Source organism: Carcharhinus amblyrhynchos, chromosome 12 (genome assembly GCF_965287045.1).
Source record: "Carcharhinus amblyrhynchos chromosome 12, sCarAmb.v2.hapA, whole genome shotgun sequence".
NCBI lineage: Eukaryota > Metazoa > Chordata > Chondrichthyes > Carcharhiniformes > Carcharhinidae > Carcharhinus > Carcharhinus amblyrhynchos.
The window spans coordinates 42124881-42143658 of NC_137335.1; the positions used below are offsets into that span (position 1 = coordinate 42124881).

An 18778-nucleotide genomic window follows, 5' to 3' on the forward strand; every position below is an offset into this window, starting at 1 on the left:
ATGTCAAGGAAGAGGCAGGCTATTTGTGATCAGCTCAAACAACTGCAGCACCAATAAATGCTGCAGCACTCTTTGGGGGGTTTTCTACTTCATATAGCGCCTTTATGAAGTAAAATGTGCCAAGGTGCTTCACAAAAATTATCAAACAAAATCTTTTGCCAAGCCACATAAGATATTAAGGCAGGTGACAGGGCGGGCTTCAAGGAGTGCCTTAATGGAGGAAAGAGAGGCTCATGGGCCGGGGGGGTTGTGGGCTGGGGCGGGGGGGGGGGGAGGGATGTGCGAGAATGGTGGTGAACTTGTGCAGATGCAGCAGACGACAATGAATTGTCATGTGCTGTCTAGAATACCATAAGGTTCCTTCAGAGCAGTCCAGGCAGCTGAAGCATTGCTCAAGTATCCTGAAGGTCTGTTCAATTACATTTCAGGTGGCAGCATGGCTCTCATTATGTGAGTACTATCCATTCATCTATAAATGGGTTATGCATTAGAATCATGAACCGATGGTCAACAGACAGCCCTTGTTGTTCTGTAGCCACCCTATAGTCTCTTCAGGTGGTTCAGTGGACTGGCAGAAAATAAAGACATCAAGACGGTTTTGTGAAGGGTAGGTCATGCCTCACAAATGTTATTCAGGTCTTTGAGAAGGCGACCAAAGAGATGGATGAGGGTAAAGCAGTTGATGTGGTGTATATGGATTTCAGTAAAGCATTTGATAAGGTTCCCCACGGTAAGCTATTGCAGAAAATACGGAGGTATGGGATTGAGGGTGATTTAGCGGTTTGGATCAGAAATTGGCTAGCTGTAAGAAGACAGAGGGTGGTGATTGATGGGAAATGTTCATCCTGAAGTTCAGTTACTAGTGGTGTACCACAAAGATCTGTTTTGGGGTCACTGCTGTTTGTCACTTTTATAAATGACCTGGATGAGGGTGTAGAAGGATGGGTTAGTAAATTTGCGGATGACACTAAAGTCGGTGGAGTTGTGAACAGTGCAGAAGGATGCTGCAGGTTACAGAGAGACATAGATAAGCCGCAGAGCTGGGCTGAGAGGCGGCAAATGGAGTTTAATGTGGAAAAGTGTGAAGTGATTCACTTTGGAAGGAGTAACAGGAATACAGAGTACTGGGCTAATGGTAAGTTACTTGGTAGTGTGGATGAGCAGAGAGATCCCAGTGTCCATGTGCATAGATTCCTGAAAATTGGCACATAGGGTTGTTAAGAAGGCGGACGGTGTGTTAGCTTTTATTGGTAGAGGGATTGTGTTTCGGAGCCATGGTGTCATGTTGCAGCTGTACGAAACTCTGGTGCGGCCGCACTTGGAGTATTGCGTACAGTTCTGGTCACTGCATTATAGAAAGGACGTGGAAGCATTGGAAAGGATGCAGAAGAGACTTACCAGGATGTTGCCAGGTATGATGGGAAGGTCTTAAGAGGCAAGGCTGAGGGATTTGAGGCCGTTTTCGTTAGAGAGAAGGTTAAGAGGTGACTTAATAGAGGCACATAAGATGATCAGAGGATTTGATAGGGTGGACAGTGAGAGCGTTTTTCCTCGGATGGTGATGGCTAGCACGAGGGGGCATAGCTTTAAATTGAGGGGTGATAGATAATGGACAGATTTCAGAGTTAGGTTCTTTACTCAGAGAATAGTAAGAGCATGGAATGCCCTGCCTTCTACAGTAGTGGACTCGCCAACATTAACGGCATTTAAATGGTCATTGGGTAAACATATGGATGATATTGGAATAGGTGGGCTTTAGACTGGTTTTACAGGTCGGTGCAACATCAAGGGCAGAAGAGCCAGTACTGCGCTGTAATGCTCTATGCTCTATTATTCCAGGATAATGGGCATTTAACTGCATAATTTATCGAGTATAGTTGCATACCAACAGCACATTGGAGTAAAACCCTTTACGGTTACATTGTTACATTGAATGCTCAGTCGTCAATTATCAATGATGCCGCATCATGGTACAGTTCACAATATGCTACAGGAGTGTACCATTGTCATCCTGCAAAAGATGGGCTCAAAGTTCTGCACAAGGTTGGTTGGATTCCTCCATGTCATTGGCAGTGACTGCAGAATTTTTCTCTGGGCCTGGCAATGTGCCAAGCAATTCACTATGCATATCCATCAGCCCTTTTCTGTACGCAATGTTATTAAGTCATCTTTTGAAGAGTCTGCAGAAAAATTTGTATGCAGCCTTGTCTTCCAGCAAGCAGGCACCCACACTAAACTTTCTCTCTCCTGCCCTGGCTGCGGGCCACTCATGCTGGTGACTCATCACTATGAAATGCTCTAAAATATATTGTGTATCTAAGTTGGAGGCTGGAAATATGAGACAATGGTGGTGTTCATCATTGAATCTCTGCTTCTTCTTCTTGCACATTTTATTCCTGCACCACTGCTTAGCCAGATTGCAATTCCTAGCCACCTGAAACAGAAAAGGTGCAAGGAATAGGGGGAAAAGTAGGTGTTCAATGCTTAGACCATCTACAGCTTGTAAATCTGAAGAGACTGGGGTGAAGTGGGACATGAGAAGAGGGGTTAGGTATAGGCATACACCAGGTACTGAAAATATGAAATTAATGTAATCTGTCTTTATTAAAATATTTGAAATTAAATATTTTTCATTCTCAACATCCCATTAAATTTTCTGGATTAAGAATTGATTTAAAACAATAGTTCAAAATTTGGGTGACTGCATTATTGGCAGAAGCCTAGCAAAAACTGACTCCTGCCTTGTAGAATGAAAGAAGAAAAAGAAGACGACTGTGGTTTTTGCAAAGAGCACAGTTACTTCACAGCTGATTAGTTAATATTGCTGATTCCACCCGCTGCAGTTGGGAATGATGGCAACAGGCAATACCCTGTACTGGGCTGTAATCGGTGCTGTGGTAGATGACAGGCTCCCTGCTAAAATGGCATGTTCCTCAATGAACAGCAGGTAAGAAATTTTCATTCTTCATTCTCCTGTGAGATTAGCCATCCTGTAAGCTGCCATTCATTTGCTTCTTCTCTCTGTGATGTAGCTCCCTGGGCTCTGATCTACTCTCCCTCCTCTACTTTCAGCCACACTGACAATGCAAGCACCAAATCCACTGAAATTAATCAGAAATTTTCTAGAAGCACCTGGACAAAAGCCCACTGCTTAACTCATCAAATTATTTTTACAAATGAACATTCAGTCCCTGTATCCAAGACTCTCAATGCTGAAGTCAAAACAGCAATCTAAAAAAAAGTAATTTATCTGAGAACAGTTGATGATCGCTTTAATTATTACCTGAAGTATCACCCTCTAAAATTCATTCCCATACTCATCTAGAAAATGAGTAAATAGGAACCCAGAACTGTACAAAAGAACATTTTCATCCTAAAACAAGAAGAGGATCTTAAATAAAAAATGGGTTAAATAAGCATCTGCCAATTTCAGATGGATATGCTGGATCTAGAAGGCTCAACTTAAAGAAAAGATCATAAATTCTGTATGTGAAACTGGCATGTGAGATTTTGATCGAACATTCCTTGATATAAATACAACAGTCAATTCCCCCACCCTCTTTTGTTTGTTTCCAGTCATTTTCCCCAAAGTGTTTCTGATCCTTACTTGTTCAAACTGAAAATACTGTCCAAAGTCTTCAGACATTGATTCTAAGACCAGATAGCTTTTGTTGCAGATTACAAAAGGGAAAAAAAGGCATGTGTAATAGTCTGTAGCAGCAGATGTTGTAACTATTTGTTATTTTTTGCTTCATCAAGTTGAATAACTAATGTAAAATCTATAAAATTCAAAATGGTGCTGCTACTGAATATTTGAACCAGTACAGAAGAAGCTAAAACAACACTAATTAATCAATCTCAGTGGAGAGAGCAGGCAAGCTGACATCTTGCATCAGGACCTTCTTTGGTTTAGATGGAAAATACCAGAGTATTATCAGTACTTTCTCTTTTTATTACTTCCTTCAATTTGATAGTTACTCTAAAATCCACATGTTCCAAGTTCTCTTTTATTCATTTTCTCAATAAATTATACTGCCAGTTTAAGTTTAAGTCAGTTGGTTCATATTGGCTAATATTTGTTACCTGACAGCTTGTGCTAAACTGAAATTAAACATTATCCAAAGTGAACATCATATCGAATGCAAAGTGCTCTTTAATCAACAACACCCTGAGTTTTCACTGTACTGAATATTGAAATCAATTAACTCCAAATATTCCATTTATTTTATGTAAAGTTACTGATGTGGCTAATTTGAACATGATAAAGCAACACCAAGGATTGGAAATTAAATGGGTGCCAACTTGTTTACTCAAGTTTTGATTTAAAAACTGCACAGTGCACACATTGGGACCAATTTTCACTTTTGGCAACAAATGGGATGTTTTGGATCACCCAATTCTCCTTTCTACAGATTTCAATGGGAACTGATTCATTAACACCTGTTTTCCAATCCTGCAAGTGAAACTAACCCTCAACATAGACCAGATATAACATATACTTCAAAATTAGCATTATTAATTGTGACACAAAATTCAAAGCACCTTATCTAAGGCATGCATAGCAAAAATAGGCCCATCATGGGCTTTAACCGTCTTGAGGAGAAGATTTTTCTTCCAGATGTAAACATCTCCATTTGCAGCTCCAGAGAACATCATGTCTTCCATCTGGCCATATGATACACACATCATTGTCTCCAGTTTCCCCATGTTACCAAATATTCCTCGCTTTGAGGTAAGGCCACCACCTTAAATATCAGAAAACTGTTAGTAATATTCTACTCAATAACTGGTAAAACAAGGTTTTAAACAGAAACCAAGTCTAGGACTATTATAATCTGTTACGCTAGTTCCTGTTGATCGTTTCTTTTTATGTACCTATTTAAGTTTGCAATGTTCGTAATTACTGAAATTATAAAGTCTAATTTGGTTAAAGCTTAAGATGCATACATACCAGTGAGGTGAACTTGTGATTAAATATTTTCTAGAGCAAGTGTTTCCTTGCTTAAATCTCCAGAAGTGTAACTTCAGTTGTTATAATGTGATATTCCAATCCAAAGTAAAGGCCGTTAAATAAACATCTGGTCCAGAATAATGTGCTTGTGGAGCCAAAAATAATGCATGTTGCTTTATATTTCAAAGGTTAGAATGGATTCAAGAGGGTCTCAATCCTACATCTGAAATATATCTTATTTAAAATAATATAAGAATTATCAATTTGTGTACTTGATTTAGATTCTAGTGCTCGTTCAGACATATTGGAGTAGCTTGGAATGTACTTGATGTTTATTGCAGCTGTTACGTTTATATAGCATTCTTAGTTGAACTATCTTCTTATAAAATTAAAGAGCTTGCATTTATACAGTGCCTTTCACATTCTCAGGTCATCCTTTAGATGCAATGAATTACTTTTGAAGCATTGTCACTTTTAAGAAGACACATGCAGCTGCAGCTTGTTTGGTGGCTAAGAAATGGAGTTTGTAGGAGGGATTTTGGTATTCCCAAATTAGAGGAATATTTTGCTCATCCAGGACTGGATATTAGATAAGCTGCCTGATTAATTTAGTGACAGTAGAGGAATTCAGAAAGGTAATGATGAGATACATAAGAAAGTAGGAATATGGCCATTCAATCCCTTCAGCCTGCTCCACAATTCAATAAGGTCATGGCTGATCTGATTATGGCCTTAACTCCATTTTCCTTTCTGTCCCCATAACACTTGACTCCTTTGTCAATCTAAAATCTGTCTAGCTCAGCTTTGAATCTATTCAATGATTCTAAGTAATTCTCTGACTACAATTACACCAGTAAGAATGGAAACAAGTGCAGTCCCACCCAACTGGACAATGAAGCATTGGAGCTGGATGGCAAGGTCATTTTGAAGGCTGCAGACAATTTGAGAAAGACATGAAGGTGGGATTTTTCCTGTCCTGCCTGCCATGGGAATCGTAGCAGATGGGGGGAGCAGACCATGCAAAGGTCCGCTGACCTCGGGCAGGATTTTCTGGTTTTTGGGCGAGCATGACCAGAAACTCCTGCTCTTTTTACTTTTGTCATATCGAATAAGGTGACTGCAGATTTGAAGAAGATAATACCTGAAGACATAACTATTAACAATATCAGTTAATAGGGGACCAGGAAGGGAAGCTGGTGGTCAGCAGATTAGAGGAGCAGGAATTGAGTCTCATGTACAAGCCCAAAGAGGCTCTCAGGAGAGATGAGAGAGAAACTAGAGAACAATGAGGGTTGAGGGCTAAGGAATGGGGTAACTTTAGAGGAAGTTTGACCTGATGAGATAGGGCGAGGGAAGGAAGTGATAGAGGTGATTGATCAGATGATCTCAAACTTAATGAGCAGGTGCTCTGGAGGGGGATGTAGAAAGAGGTGGTTACACCTGTGGATTCCACCAGCCAGAAAAACTGCAGAGAAAAAAGGTCCTCTGACTGAGGCACCAACTGAGCATAGGGATAAAGAGATCATTTGAATGTCGGAAAAGTAGCAAGATGTTATTGTTGCTCACCTGCACAGTATAATGGGTCTGAAAGTGAAAAGGTAAAACATTCAGCTTTTGAGAGGAATGCCTCCTGAATCCCATTCAGCAGATTAAGAGGATGGCTGCTTTTTGGATGGGAAAGCCTATGGTGGATCCATTGTGTTGGAGGGTAGTCTGGAAATCAGAAAAAACTGGGTGTGGTGTGGGGGCGAGGAGAGAGTTCATTGGGAGAGAGAGATCATGGAGCCAGAAAGAATACTCAGAAGGTTTGCTTGGGAAAGCACTTCTGCTCCTACTGACCCACAGCTGTTCTGGAAAAGCACTTACCTTCTTCACAGTGCACTTCCCACCTCCTCTCCACTGCTGGGTTTCCTAAGCTGTGAAAAACCCAACTCATAGCAGTAAAATTTAATTGCCTTCCAAAAAATCTGAGGAGCAGTGCCACATTTAAGTACTATTATATTCATTGATCTTGCTCTGTAAAGTAGATTATTCAGAAACCTCAGAATGCACTTTCATTAAAATGGACAAATATATTTGCAGCAGGTTGGAGTCTAGTTTCATATACCTAATAATCCAACCTTTCTGTCACCTGATCATTTCCTAACAGCCATGGAGTCAAAATTTCTCCTCACATTGTCATGTGAGTATACCTTTAAGAAAGCTTTAAAAAAAATCATGCAGCTTACAGCTTCATCAATGACACTGGGGTGTGGAGCTAAGCTGTAGCAGTCAGGTGACAGGGCACTCAGTTTCGTTTGTGGCACTCAAATGATAGGGGTTTTTTTCCTTTGGGCTTTCAGTTTCATTTTGAGGAGTGTGTTTGAAGCAGTTTAGCAGCAAGCTAAGAAGCAGTCTCTCTCTTTCTCTCTGTACTTGTCTTTGTTTGGTTCTGAAAATATTATCAGTTAGCTGAAGGAGAGGCTTATTGACTTAATGCCTTAAAGAAGCTGTGTTTTGGAAAATAGATTCAACTGCAATCTTTTCTGAGTTTCTTCACAAGGGATTTTCAGCATTCAACCCAGGAGGCTGGATTCTTATAACAAGTGGGCATTAACCTATGCTGTATAGTGCTTATTTGAAGGGTTTTGTGTATTGAATGTTGGCTTTGATTATAACGCATTAGAAATATTCCTTAAGAATTATACATTATCATGGTTGTTTTTCTTGTTTGTAATTGTTAAAAGTTCTTGTAATTATCTTACTATACATGTCAACAACATTCTTAATTAAACTTTGTTTTTGATAAAAGCTCCTTGTGGGTCAGTTGAATCACACCTGAAGTGAAACCCCTCATGCTTATCCTCTCTAAATTCAACATAAAATGTTACAGGTCAGGCGAGCTTCATAAGACACCTTGAAGTATCCGACTCAACTTGTAACAACATTGTAACAACAACAAGTCTGATTTGATTGCGCTTTTTAAATTCTTGCGTGAAGAACATCCAGTGATTGATTTGAGTTATTTTTCTGAATTATGTCAGCAAAAAAAACCTCTTAAATCTGTTAAAATTTGTGTAAATCTTCCTTATAAACTGTTTAACAGAAACAGCAATGTATTTTGCAAGCTGGTGATATGCACCATGTCTGTTATCATCCATAGTCTTTTTTGGCTGGTTTAACAGTGCATTATAAATCTAAATAAAAGGCAACTTGTCATTCTATATGAAAAAGTTTAAGGTGTAAATGTAAATCTTTTTCTATTAGATTTAGCAAAACGAAATTGGCGAACAAACTAGATAAATGGAAAGGTACCTGCATGTTGCCAGAACTTTATATGCTTTATCCCAACAGTAACAAGTTTGTCCACATGGTGTGGATTGCATTTCACTACAAATATCTTGTCCTTATGTCCTCTAAGGAAAAATTAATGTAATTATTTTTAACAGAACTTTTTCAACAAAAGGAGTATTAATAAACTGTTAATCACCTAATTTTTAAGCACTACAGTGAATTATTATAAACAAGACAAAGCAGCATATAATGTGCTAACCTTGATGTAGCTTGTCTTTCTCCCCTTTTCCAGTCCCACACTACTATTGTGTGATTGTCGTCTAAACCAATGGACGCCAGATATTTTCCATCAGCTGCAAAACATATAGAAATATCAATGAAATGAACTGTTTTGCTTATTAGAACAGCACACCTGCTTACCAGAACAAGCGTAAGTTTGCTTTCTCATTTAAATTCATGTAGTCTGTGTTATGATTTGTAGAATACTAAATATAAGCACCAGAAATATACAGCTGATGTGCTTGGATCCTACACAATGCTAAGTTTCTTCTAAGGGTACCAGATATATATAATACAAATAACCATTTTCTAATCTGTCTAAATCACGAATAACATTCAAAAAAAGGTGAGCTGGAAATCAGTTGCCTCACTGACGTTACAGAATTATAATTTTGAAGTAAAATTATTTTACTTTTCAGAATGTACATTCACATACAAATTTTATATTAAGCTATTATGCTTTATGATTTCTCAATGCAGGACATAGTATTTTGATATGTCATGGCTTCTTGGCAAATTTAGAAGAGAAACTAACTTGACTGAAGTAGCAGAGAGTGTAGATGAGGACTGTGTAGTTGGTATTATGTACTTTTTTTTATGAATGTAAGGTTTTATAAGATGATTACGTTCTGAACTCACTGTTCATGTCAAGGTAAATGGAGGAATAAGAGGGTTATGTGATGTTCTTTGAATTCTGCCTGATAACAAGTTCGTGTGCCAGAAAATGCTGGAAAATCTCAGTAGGTTTGACAATATCTATGGAGAGAGAATGTAGCCACCCTTTAGAACCTGGATGACCCAGCTCTGATGAAGAGTCATCCAGACTCAAATCCAGACAGGAGAGAGAATAGAGCCAATGATTCAAGTCTGGATGACTTTTCATCAGAGCTGGGTCATCCAGACTCTAAACGGTGGCTACCGTTGTAGGTAAAATGTTGTAGGTAAAATGTTAGAATCCGTCATCAAGGAGGAAATAGCGAGGCATCTTGAGGGGAATTGCTTGATAGAGCAGACGCAGCACGGTTTCGTTAAGGGGAAGTCGTGTCTGACGAATTTATTGGAGTTCTATGAGGATGTGTCTAGGGCGGTGGATAGAGGAGAGCCGGTGGATGTGGTCTTTCTGGATTTTCAGACGGCATTTGACAAGGTACCTCACAAGAGGTTATTGCAGAAGGTAAGGGGGCATGGAGTTGGGGGTAGGGTGTTAGCATGGATAGAGGATTGGCTGTCAAATAGGAGGCAGAGAGTGGGGGTTAATGGGTGCTATTCGGATTGGCGGTTGGTGACTAGTGGAGTGCCCCAGGGGTCGGTGCTGGGGCCTCAGCTATTTACCATTTATATAGATGATCTGGAGGAGGGAACCGAGTGTATGGTGTCGAAATTTGCTGATGACACCAAGATTGGTGGAACAGCAAATTGCGCGGAGGGTGTAGAGAGTCTACAGAAGGATCTAGATAGGCTGGGCGAATGGGCCAGGAACTGGCAAATGGAATTTAATGTTGGCAAGTGTGAGGTGGTCCACTTTGGTAGGAAGAATGGTAGGAAGGACTATTACTTACGTGGCAAAAAACTGCAGCAGGCGACGGTGGAGGGACCTCGGGGTCCTTGTGCATAAGTCGCAAAAACCCAGCCTGCAGGTGCAGCAGGTGGTCAGGAAGGCTAATGGGATGCTGGCCTTCATAGCGAGGGGGATTGAATATAAAAGTAGGGAGGTCTTGCTGCAGCTGTATAGGGCACTGGTGAGGCCGCAGCTGGAGTACTGTGTGCAGTTTTGGTCGCCGCACTTACGCAAGGATGTTTTGGCCTTGGAGGGAGTGCAGAGGAAGTTTACTAGGCTGATGCCGGAGTTGAGGGGGTTGAGCTATGAGGAGAGGCTGAATAAACTAGGCTTGTACTCGTTAGAGTTTAGAAGAATGAGGGGAGATCTCATTGAGACGTATAAGATGATGAATGGGATGGATAGGATAGAGGTGGAGAGACTCTTCCCGCTCAGAAAGGACAGTAGGACTAGGGGGCACAGCCTCAAGATAAAGGGGGGGCGGTTTAGAACGGAGTTGAGGAGGAACTTCTTCACTCAAAGGGTGGTGAATCTCTGGAATTCTCTGCCCGTTGAAGCGGTGGAGGCTGCCTCGCTAAATATTTTTAAGACGCGTGTTGATGGGTTTTTGATAAGCGAGGGGATTAAGGGTTATGGGGAGAGGGCGGGAATGTAGAACTGAGCCATGACAGATCAGCCATGATCTTATTGAATGGCGGGGCAGGCTCGAAGGGCTAGATGGCCTACTCCTGCTGCTATTTCTTATGTTCTTACATTCTCTCTCCACATATACAGCCAAACCTGTGGAAATTGTCCAGCATTTTCTGTTTTTGCTTCAGATTCCAGCATCCACAGTATTTTGCTTTTAACAATCTGCAGTTTGGTTGTCTTGAAGAATGGGAACCCAGGTTGAGACTTACTGAATAAGGTGAAAAATGTTTATACCTCAAACAAAGCAGGAGCAGCTCAGTTATCTGGACACTAATTTTCTAGCCTAGATTTTCATTACCGAAATGGATAGCAGGAGTCAGGAGAAATTCCCAGCATGGCCCATCTGCCTCTGGGAAATGTGCCCACAAAGGTGGGATCTTCATTGCCAGGGTGGGTGTGGGCTGCAGCCAGGCCAGTCAACATGGGAAAGAGGTAGCCACCAAGACTGTCAGGTGCAGAGGCAGGTTGTTAAAAGACCACCTTGGTGCTGTGGGATTTTGTCTCAGTTAAAATTAAAACAGAAAAGACCTCCTGCCCATACCTGATCCATGCCACCTCATGGCAGGCTATGCCCCTTTGGCCCCCTCATAGCTTCAGTGCCAAGCAATGGCACCTAACACTCCCATGATCCTTATGCCAACCTATGGCACTTCTATGCCCATTCACCTGCTACACACTGCACAGAACCAATTAACCAAAAATGACTATAAGATGTATAATAAAAGCTGTTTAAAAAAAAAAGCAATTAATTCCATATTTTGTTGAAAAAGGTCCTTTTGCTCCAGCACAATAAAAGTGTCAATTATCCAGACTATTTAAAGTCAATAGCAGAACACTTGAAACCTCTTAACTATGTTGTAAATAAACATCGTCAAATTGACAACAGAGATCAGAAAGCCAGAGCTGTCAATCCAGGAATGATTTCCTGGGGCTCATATATTTTATCAGAGTACTGGATGTCTGAGCTCTCAGCCAAGCCTCAGTATGCATTATGGATATGAGAGGCCATGGACAAGGAGTAGGGTGGGGGGTGACTGGAGGAAATAGCGTGGCATGAAGGACATTGACAGCTGGGTGGAAAGGAATACCTTGGCAAGGAGATGGGTGGAGGGGCGTGGCTTGGCATAGGGGTGTGTGAGGGGCCACTGGAGTGTGGGCATAACTCGGCATTTGGCATGAGCTGTGAGGTGGTGGATAAGAATAGCTTGGCACAAGGAGCATGAGATGGACCTTGTGAACTCACCTTTCTAAAAAGGTTCCCTCATGCAGAATATGGTTCACAACACCTCTGAGGTATCCTGCACCACAATTCTTTAAAACCTGGCCTGACCCCATAGAAGTGCAGAGACGTAGGGCTTGCCAGCTAGGTTGGGCTTGTGACACAAACCAACCTGCATCTTTAAAAGATGCTCATGAAAAATCTCACAGCCCAAGAATGGGGTTAGGAATCTCAGAATCGGGATCCACCTTGCATCTTAAGGAACTCCTAAGCTCCTGACTCAGTGAAAATTTAGGCCCCCACCTCTAATGTTTTGGACAGAAAACAACAGGAGAGAGAAAGAGATCTCACAGAGACAAACATCCCACTCTGATCAACAGAGTGGAGAAAGTGGCGAGTCCTTGGCGAGCTACCAAGGAGAATGCGGGAGGGTGGATGATCTTTAGTCAAAGAGATGTGATTTAAAGACTCTGGAATATTTGTCCAGGCAAAGCTGAGAGGAGAAATCACTTTTGTTGCTGTTACTACTGATAATTGGTTTGGAAAGTGAAGGGAGCATCTTGGTCACTTAACGTTGCAACTCAGCAAAGCAGTGAGTCATGGATCCATTAGAAACTGGACATGGCCGTGGACAATATCCTATAAAGACTGTAAATCCTGTAATGATTATGTTGGTGTGAAGTTATTGGTCACATTAATGAATTAGTAAAGATTATCTTTTCTATAGTTTACAGTACTAATTGCCTACTAAGTGATAAAAACAGAAACCACTAGAGAAACTCAGCAGGTCTGACAGCATTTGTGGAGACAGAAATAGCATTAATGTTTCAAGTCCATGTGACTTCTTCAGAGCTAAAGAGAGGAAGAAATGTGATGAATTATATACAGTATGGGGGTGGAGAAGTGATAAGTTATGGCTAGGAGAGATTGCAACAAAGATGTGTAGAGCACAAGACAGATAGTGTTAATGGCAGTGTGAAGGACCATGGAAGATGCTGAAAGTGGCATAAAGGTAAGATAGCAGAAAGTGATAATAGGAGAAAAAGGTCAGTGCCCAATAAAAGCAAAACTTAAGAACAAATAACAGATGACCCAGTGTGGAGGTGGGTGTGGGGGGACATTTGAGACAATTTTCTTTATTTCAAAAAGTGACCAAGATGGAGGAGAGTGGTCACAGTCTGAAGTTGTTGAACTCAATGCAGAGTTCTGAGAGCTGTAATGTGCCTAATCAGAAGATGAGGTGCTGCTTCTCCAGTTTGCATTGATCTTCACTAGAACATTATAGCAGTCCAAGGACAGACATGTGGGCATTGTCTGTTTTTGTTTCAAACTTCCAGCATCAGCAGTATTTTGCTTTTATTTATTTCCCACTAGGTAATGTCCAGTCAATTTTGATTTTAGTTTGTTACAGTAAAGGTCTTATAATTTAAACTTGTGTGATTTTTTTACATTGTCACTGAGAATTCAAAAGTTATTGGTCTCTATGGAGATCATAACATGAACTTTTAAAAAGGCATTTAATGAAGTACCATATATGAGGATGTTAGCTTGTTTCTCATGATTGAAGAGTCACTAACCTGAAGGCTCCAATTGAAGGTGACAGGTGAAAAAAAATTAGAGGCGACATGAGAATAAATGTTTTAATGCACAAGTGATTATATTTTGAAACCCATTATAGAGTCATGGATACAGAATCAAATGTAGCACTCACAAGGCAATGAGATACATACTGAGTGAATTTGCAAGGAATATGAATAAAGAACAGGGTAATGAGACTGATGTCCATGGTAACAGGGTAATGGAATTACTCTTCACAGAGTACCTGTTTGACAGGCTCACCCTCAACTGACTGGGATTTGGGAATTGTTGTTTCAGTTGTGTATAGAAATAAGATCCAGTTCTGATTTCCATGGAAATAAAATCCAGTATTTATCATGGAACTGTTATGTCTGCATAACTCAGTAATTAATTTATTCCTTGGAATATGTCACTGACAAGCCCAGGATTTGCACAGGCAAAGGCCCTCCTTCTGGGCTACACTATTCTATGATCCTATGAAAGAAAGAACTTATATTTTGCCTTTTATATTTTCAGGACATTCTCTAACCCTAATTCTCTACCACCAAAAGGTTACTTTTGAAGTACAGTGACTGTTATCTATAGTTCAGTGAAGCAAAGCAAAACTTTTGGTCACAGTCAGGATTATAGCTTTGACCTATACGTTTTAACTCTAAGAAAGTAATCTTGATCTTTGGGATTCAGTTGGGTCAGGAGACAGATGTCCAGTTCTTAATGGCACTAGTAGTTCAACCGTTGCCCTTGCCCATCTATGGATAAGTTGTTAATGCTGACTTATTTCCCTGTTTGTACCTCAATTTGACCAATTCAAGACACAGGTTAAACATTATTAATTCCAATTGAGATGTACATTTTATCAGGAAGATGGTAACAGGAACACTTCTTTTTCCAGTGAGTATATTCTACAAGCATTCAATTAGATACTACAAAATTGCAAAATCAGATGTGGGATTGAAAAATCTATTTTTTAAGCATTAGTTGACTTTGCAACCCATGTTTAAGAAGTAACTTACATGAAAAGTCAAGGGCACATACTCCTCTCTGGTGCTGTCCTTTAAGTAGTGACAAACATTTAAGTGTTTGAGTATCCCAAACATGAATTGATGGATCCCGCCCAACCTAATAAAAAAAATTGTTACTGTTAACACTTAATAAGCACATGCTTACAATACTATATATTGAACTTGAATTACTTCCTAAAATTTTTAAATTGGACAATGACCTTTTCAAAAATGACTGAAGCCATCTCTGGCTATGACCTTCAAACCAAAAGAGCTAACCTAGCAGCATCGAAGAAATTTGCTCTTTGTTATCTCTGAATAAACACTAACCTTGTGTTAACAGACACTGTGGACTGCAGAAAGCAAATTCAAAGGAAATTATAAGCCAAGAGTGGTCACTGGAGTCTGTTCGTCTTCTAGAATGGTAACCTTCCTTTATATTTTCCCTTGTAATTCTTAATGTTCAGGATATTAACAGTATCAAGAATCTAGACAAAGGAATATACATCCTTTGTCAAAGCCATTGTGGAGAGATGGGAGTCATGGAACATGGCTTCCTGGAAGCTGTAATATTGCTTTGTGAAACTGTAAAGCTCAGTCTGCTATCTTCCAAATGCCAAGCAGTAGCACAGAACAAAGGCTCTTTCCAGATTTGAATGCCTGACCCTCATCTACACAGTTCCTACTGGTACTTCTACATCACTGCCTATGCAACTAATTCATCTCTGCATGCTTATTTCATCATAGTAGCCAACTTTACCAGAAAAGTGAATTATCCAACATCAATTCAGCCTACTGATCTCTGCAAATGAATTCAACATTGGATATTTGATTTTGGACTTTGGACCCACATGAAACAATAATTCTTTGCTCTGTGGTCTTTTGGTCTTTGCCCTGTAAATCTTTCTTTCTCTATCCCTCCTTTGTTGTATGAATGCACAGGGGACTTTGCAGTGACATCTCCTCCTGCATTTTAAGTGTTTGCAAATAAACTAATTCTGAGTTCACCCTACCTTGAGTTTTCTGTGGGGTTATTAATAGAAATTGGATCACACCAAAATTGAGAGATTGGGAAATATGCCACTGCTTATAAAGGGGGAAATCAAAATTCAAACACCATTTTGTTTACAGATGGGTGGCAAGAGGAAAAATTAGGGCTGTTTAAATTGAACCCTACCTGTGCATAACAATAGTTTAACAGTAAATGTTTATTAACTACTAGTAATTACTTGTAGTTTGGTAGTACAGTATTTGAGCATTGCTGAAAAAAGGTACGTTGTTAAAACTCTATACCTTGTGCTCATCAGGACAATTCGTAAGAATACCAAATATAAAGGGAACAACAATTTATACTTATCAAAAGAGAGTACTGATTGGTTGATAAATGGACTCTAATTGCTGGAGGCTGTAGAAAAGATTATGCTTTATAATTTGATTGTTTTTTGGTTATGGTGACAATCAAGTAATCAAAATGCATTAATCAATTAACTCAACATGATATTTTGTTGAATTATAATCAATACAGGACACTACGTCACATGACTAGGCCCCTGTTAAAGTTGTGCAAAGCAAAACAACTGCAAGATTCTATAAAATTAGTCAGAACTAGCTTAGCTGACTGGCACTGTTGTAGATATGTAACCATCTTTGGCTTCGTTACCTTAGAATTGAGTTCTGTCATCTGTTTTCAGAGCTCTTTATATAGTTTTTGTGACTTGTATTCTTTATGAATTTGTAAAGTATTAGGCAATATCTTGTATCTATATCTTGTTACCTTAAGTTTAACATACCAATCATCTATATGATTGGTGTGTTAAACTTAAGCTTTTATATGAATTTATGTAACTTCTGTACCTTGAATTTCTGTAAGACTGCACTACTCTGTACCTTTTTTTTACTATATTTTTATTAACTTGTACAAAGCACAGGCAGATAAATATTCTACTAGACACCTAGACATCAATTAAACATTTGGGTTACTGAGCTCAATGATAATTAAAAGTGTTAGACACCACGCTCTCTTATCTTGAAATAAGCAATAGACATTGAAACGATTGGCAAGTCACAGAACTGCCCTGCAAAGTGAACCAGTGAATGGCTCCCACCTGTTTTGTTTAATTGAAACAGACGCAATGTGTGCATATGTTCTTTTTGGGATGTATGGTCTATCATAGCGACATACAGTGAGTAACGGTCTCATCAGGTTAGCCATTATCTCACAGGATAATTCTGATGCATTCTATTTACGCATCAAGCTTATACAGTGAGCAAATGGCTTGGGGACCTATTTACATCATTGCCAATAAGGTTGACCTTATAGATTGTGGAACTGTAAGAATCCAAATGCATATATTTACCATTGAAGGTACAAATGCAACAGACAGTAATAAAGAACCCACTAGATTCTCAACTAGCACATCAAGGATAGGAAGCTCATTTGGCTGTTCCATTTCAAAGGTGAATTTGAGTGTAGGATAGAGTCCATTAAAGATGTAGTAAGGAAATTCTTAGACACAGCTGCAGATTCAAATATAACAAACTCATCATCTACATATCAAAAGCATGCAAGGAGTAAGAGGTTGGATGCCATTCCATTGAAGACGCAATTCTCATGGAACCCAGCAAAAGTGCTTGAGAGAGCTCTGTCGAAAAAGGATCCCATGGCAACACTATTTGGATATACATAGTATTGTTAAAATTGAACTCAACTGCAAAGTTCAGAAGTTCAATGAATCCTGATTCACAAAATGACGGTGGGTCTAGATAATAGTACTGCAGAGCAAACGTCTGTGGCTTCCTTAAGCGGTACATGGTGAATAGGCTAGCAGGTGGAATTTCACCATTTTTTGTCTAAATGCTGGGCGGACTTGAAACTGGGAGAGTTTCAGACCTGCCTTTTGGGTGTATTTTTAGCTGCCGCCCCATGCACACACCGCCTGCAAAATTTTGAGCGAGTCCAATTCTCGCTGCAAAAATCTGTGGGCAGGGCTGGAAAACCTGCAGCTCCAGTTGGAGCGTCAAACTGCGCACACTCCGCTGTCAGATCCCTCCTGGGCCAGATAGTGCCTCCTCCTGGCCCCAATGGACATTGGACCTCCCCCAACATTACTGACCTCCTTATTCCTCCCAGACAGATTGTGCCCCCCCTCCCCCACTTATTGCAGACAGAGTAGTAGCTGCCCCACTACCCCACCCCCCCCCAAACCCACATGCACATGGCCCCCATCTCCCCCTGACTCCGATGGCAGTATAACACCTCTCTCTCTCTCCCCTGCCTCTAATCATCATACAGGAACAGATTCTCCCTACACTACCCCCACTACCATCAAATCAGCACGTCTGCAGGTTTTGCCTTCCCCTCAATGCTAACAAGCAAACTGCATTTAACTTGCTGGAATGCTCTCCCAAACTGCCTGCAGCTGATCTGCCCTAACAAGGGGCAGCTCCATTTAAAAACCCCAAGGATGGGCAGGCAGGCATGCAATGCAGGAAAAATGGCAAGGAAGTCAGTGCCCAGATTCACTGAGGGTGATCTTAGCAGGTTGCTGGATGTTGCAGAGACAATGCGGGGCACCCTCTTCCCCTTAGCAGAACGCAGACCCAGGGGAGGTGACAGCAAAGCGGCCTGAGAGGCTGTTGTCGCCTCGGTTAGTGCCATGGCACTGGCCCCCAGAACAGAGCTGTGGTGTCATAAAAAGGTCAATGACTTCTTCTGGGCAGCAAGGGTGAATGCTTAGCCCCATCTAGCATTTTCCCCCAAATCACCTCCTCACCCCCAACACCCTGCATGCTTCCAGCTCCTGATCTCCAAGCACCTCCTTCCTCCATCCTGCACCCCCCACACCTGGCCAAGAGTGCTTGCCCTCTGAGGGCCATCCAGTGATACTTTGCAAAAGTCACGCCTCCATTCCTTTCATGGTTCCTTCTGTCCCTGCAAGAGAAGAATGTTTTGAGTATAAAAGTTGGGATGTTATGGTGAGGTTGTATGAGACATTGGTGAGGCCGAATTTAGAGTATTGTGTGCAGTTTTGGTCACCTAATTACAGGAAGGAAATTGATAAGGTTGAAAGAGTGCAGAGAAGTTTGCAAGGATGTTGCTCGGACTTGAGAAACTGAGTTACAGAGAATGGTTGAATAGGTTAAGACTTTATTCCCTGGAGCGTAGAAGGATGAGGGGAGATTTGATAGAGATGTATAAAATTTTGATGGGTATAGATAGAGAGAATGCA

At 40.6% G+C, this 18778-nt stretch overlaps 1 protein-coding gene across 10 annotated transcripts in view; it reads right to left on the reverse strand.

Annotated features, from left to right (window-relative positions):
* Positions 1 to 18778, reverse strand: part of LOC145350939 (echinoderm microtubule-associated protein-like 6) — a 394618-nt gene that overhangs the window by 183799 nt on the left and 192041 nt on the right. For all 10 annotated transcript variants that reach the window (XR_013888268.1, XM_080200440.1, XM_080200441.1 and 7 more), the window contains 4 exons: positions 14562 to 14667; positions 8484 to 8577; positions 8246 to 8346; positions 4543 to 4745 (listed from right to left, as the gene is read on the reverse strand). Coding sequence is in view for 9 of the 10 variants with exons in the window: in XM_080200440.1 (XP_080056566.1) it covers positions 4543 to 4745; positions 8246 to 8346; positions 8484 to 8577; positions 14562 to 14667 (504 nt within the window). In the remaining variant the exon portion in view is untranslated. The remainder of the gene's footprint in view (positions 1 to 4542; positions 4746 to 8245; positions 8347 to 8483; positions 8578 to 14561; positions 14668 to 18778) is intronic.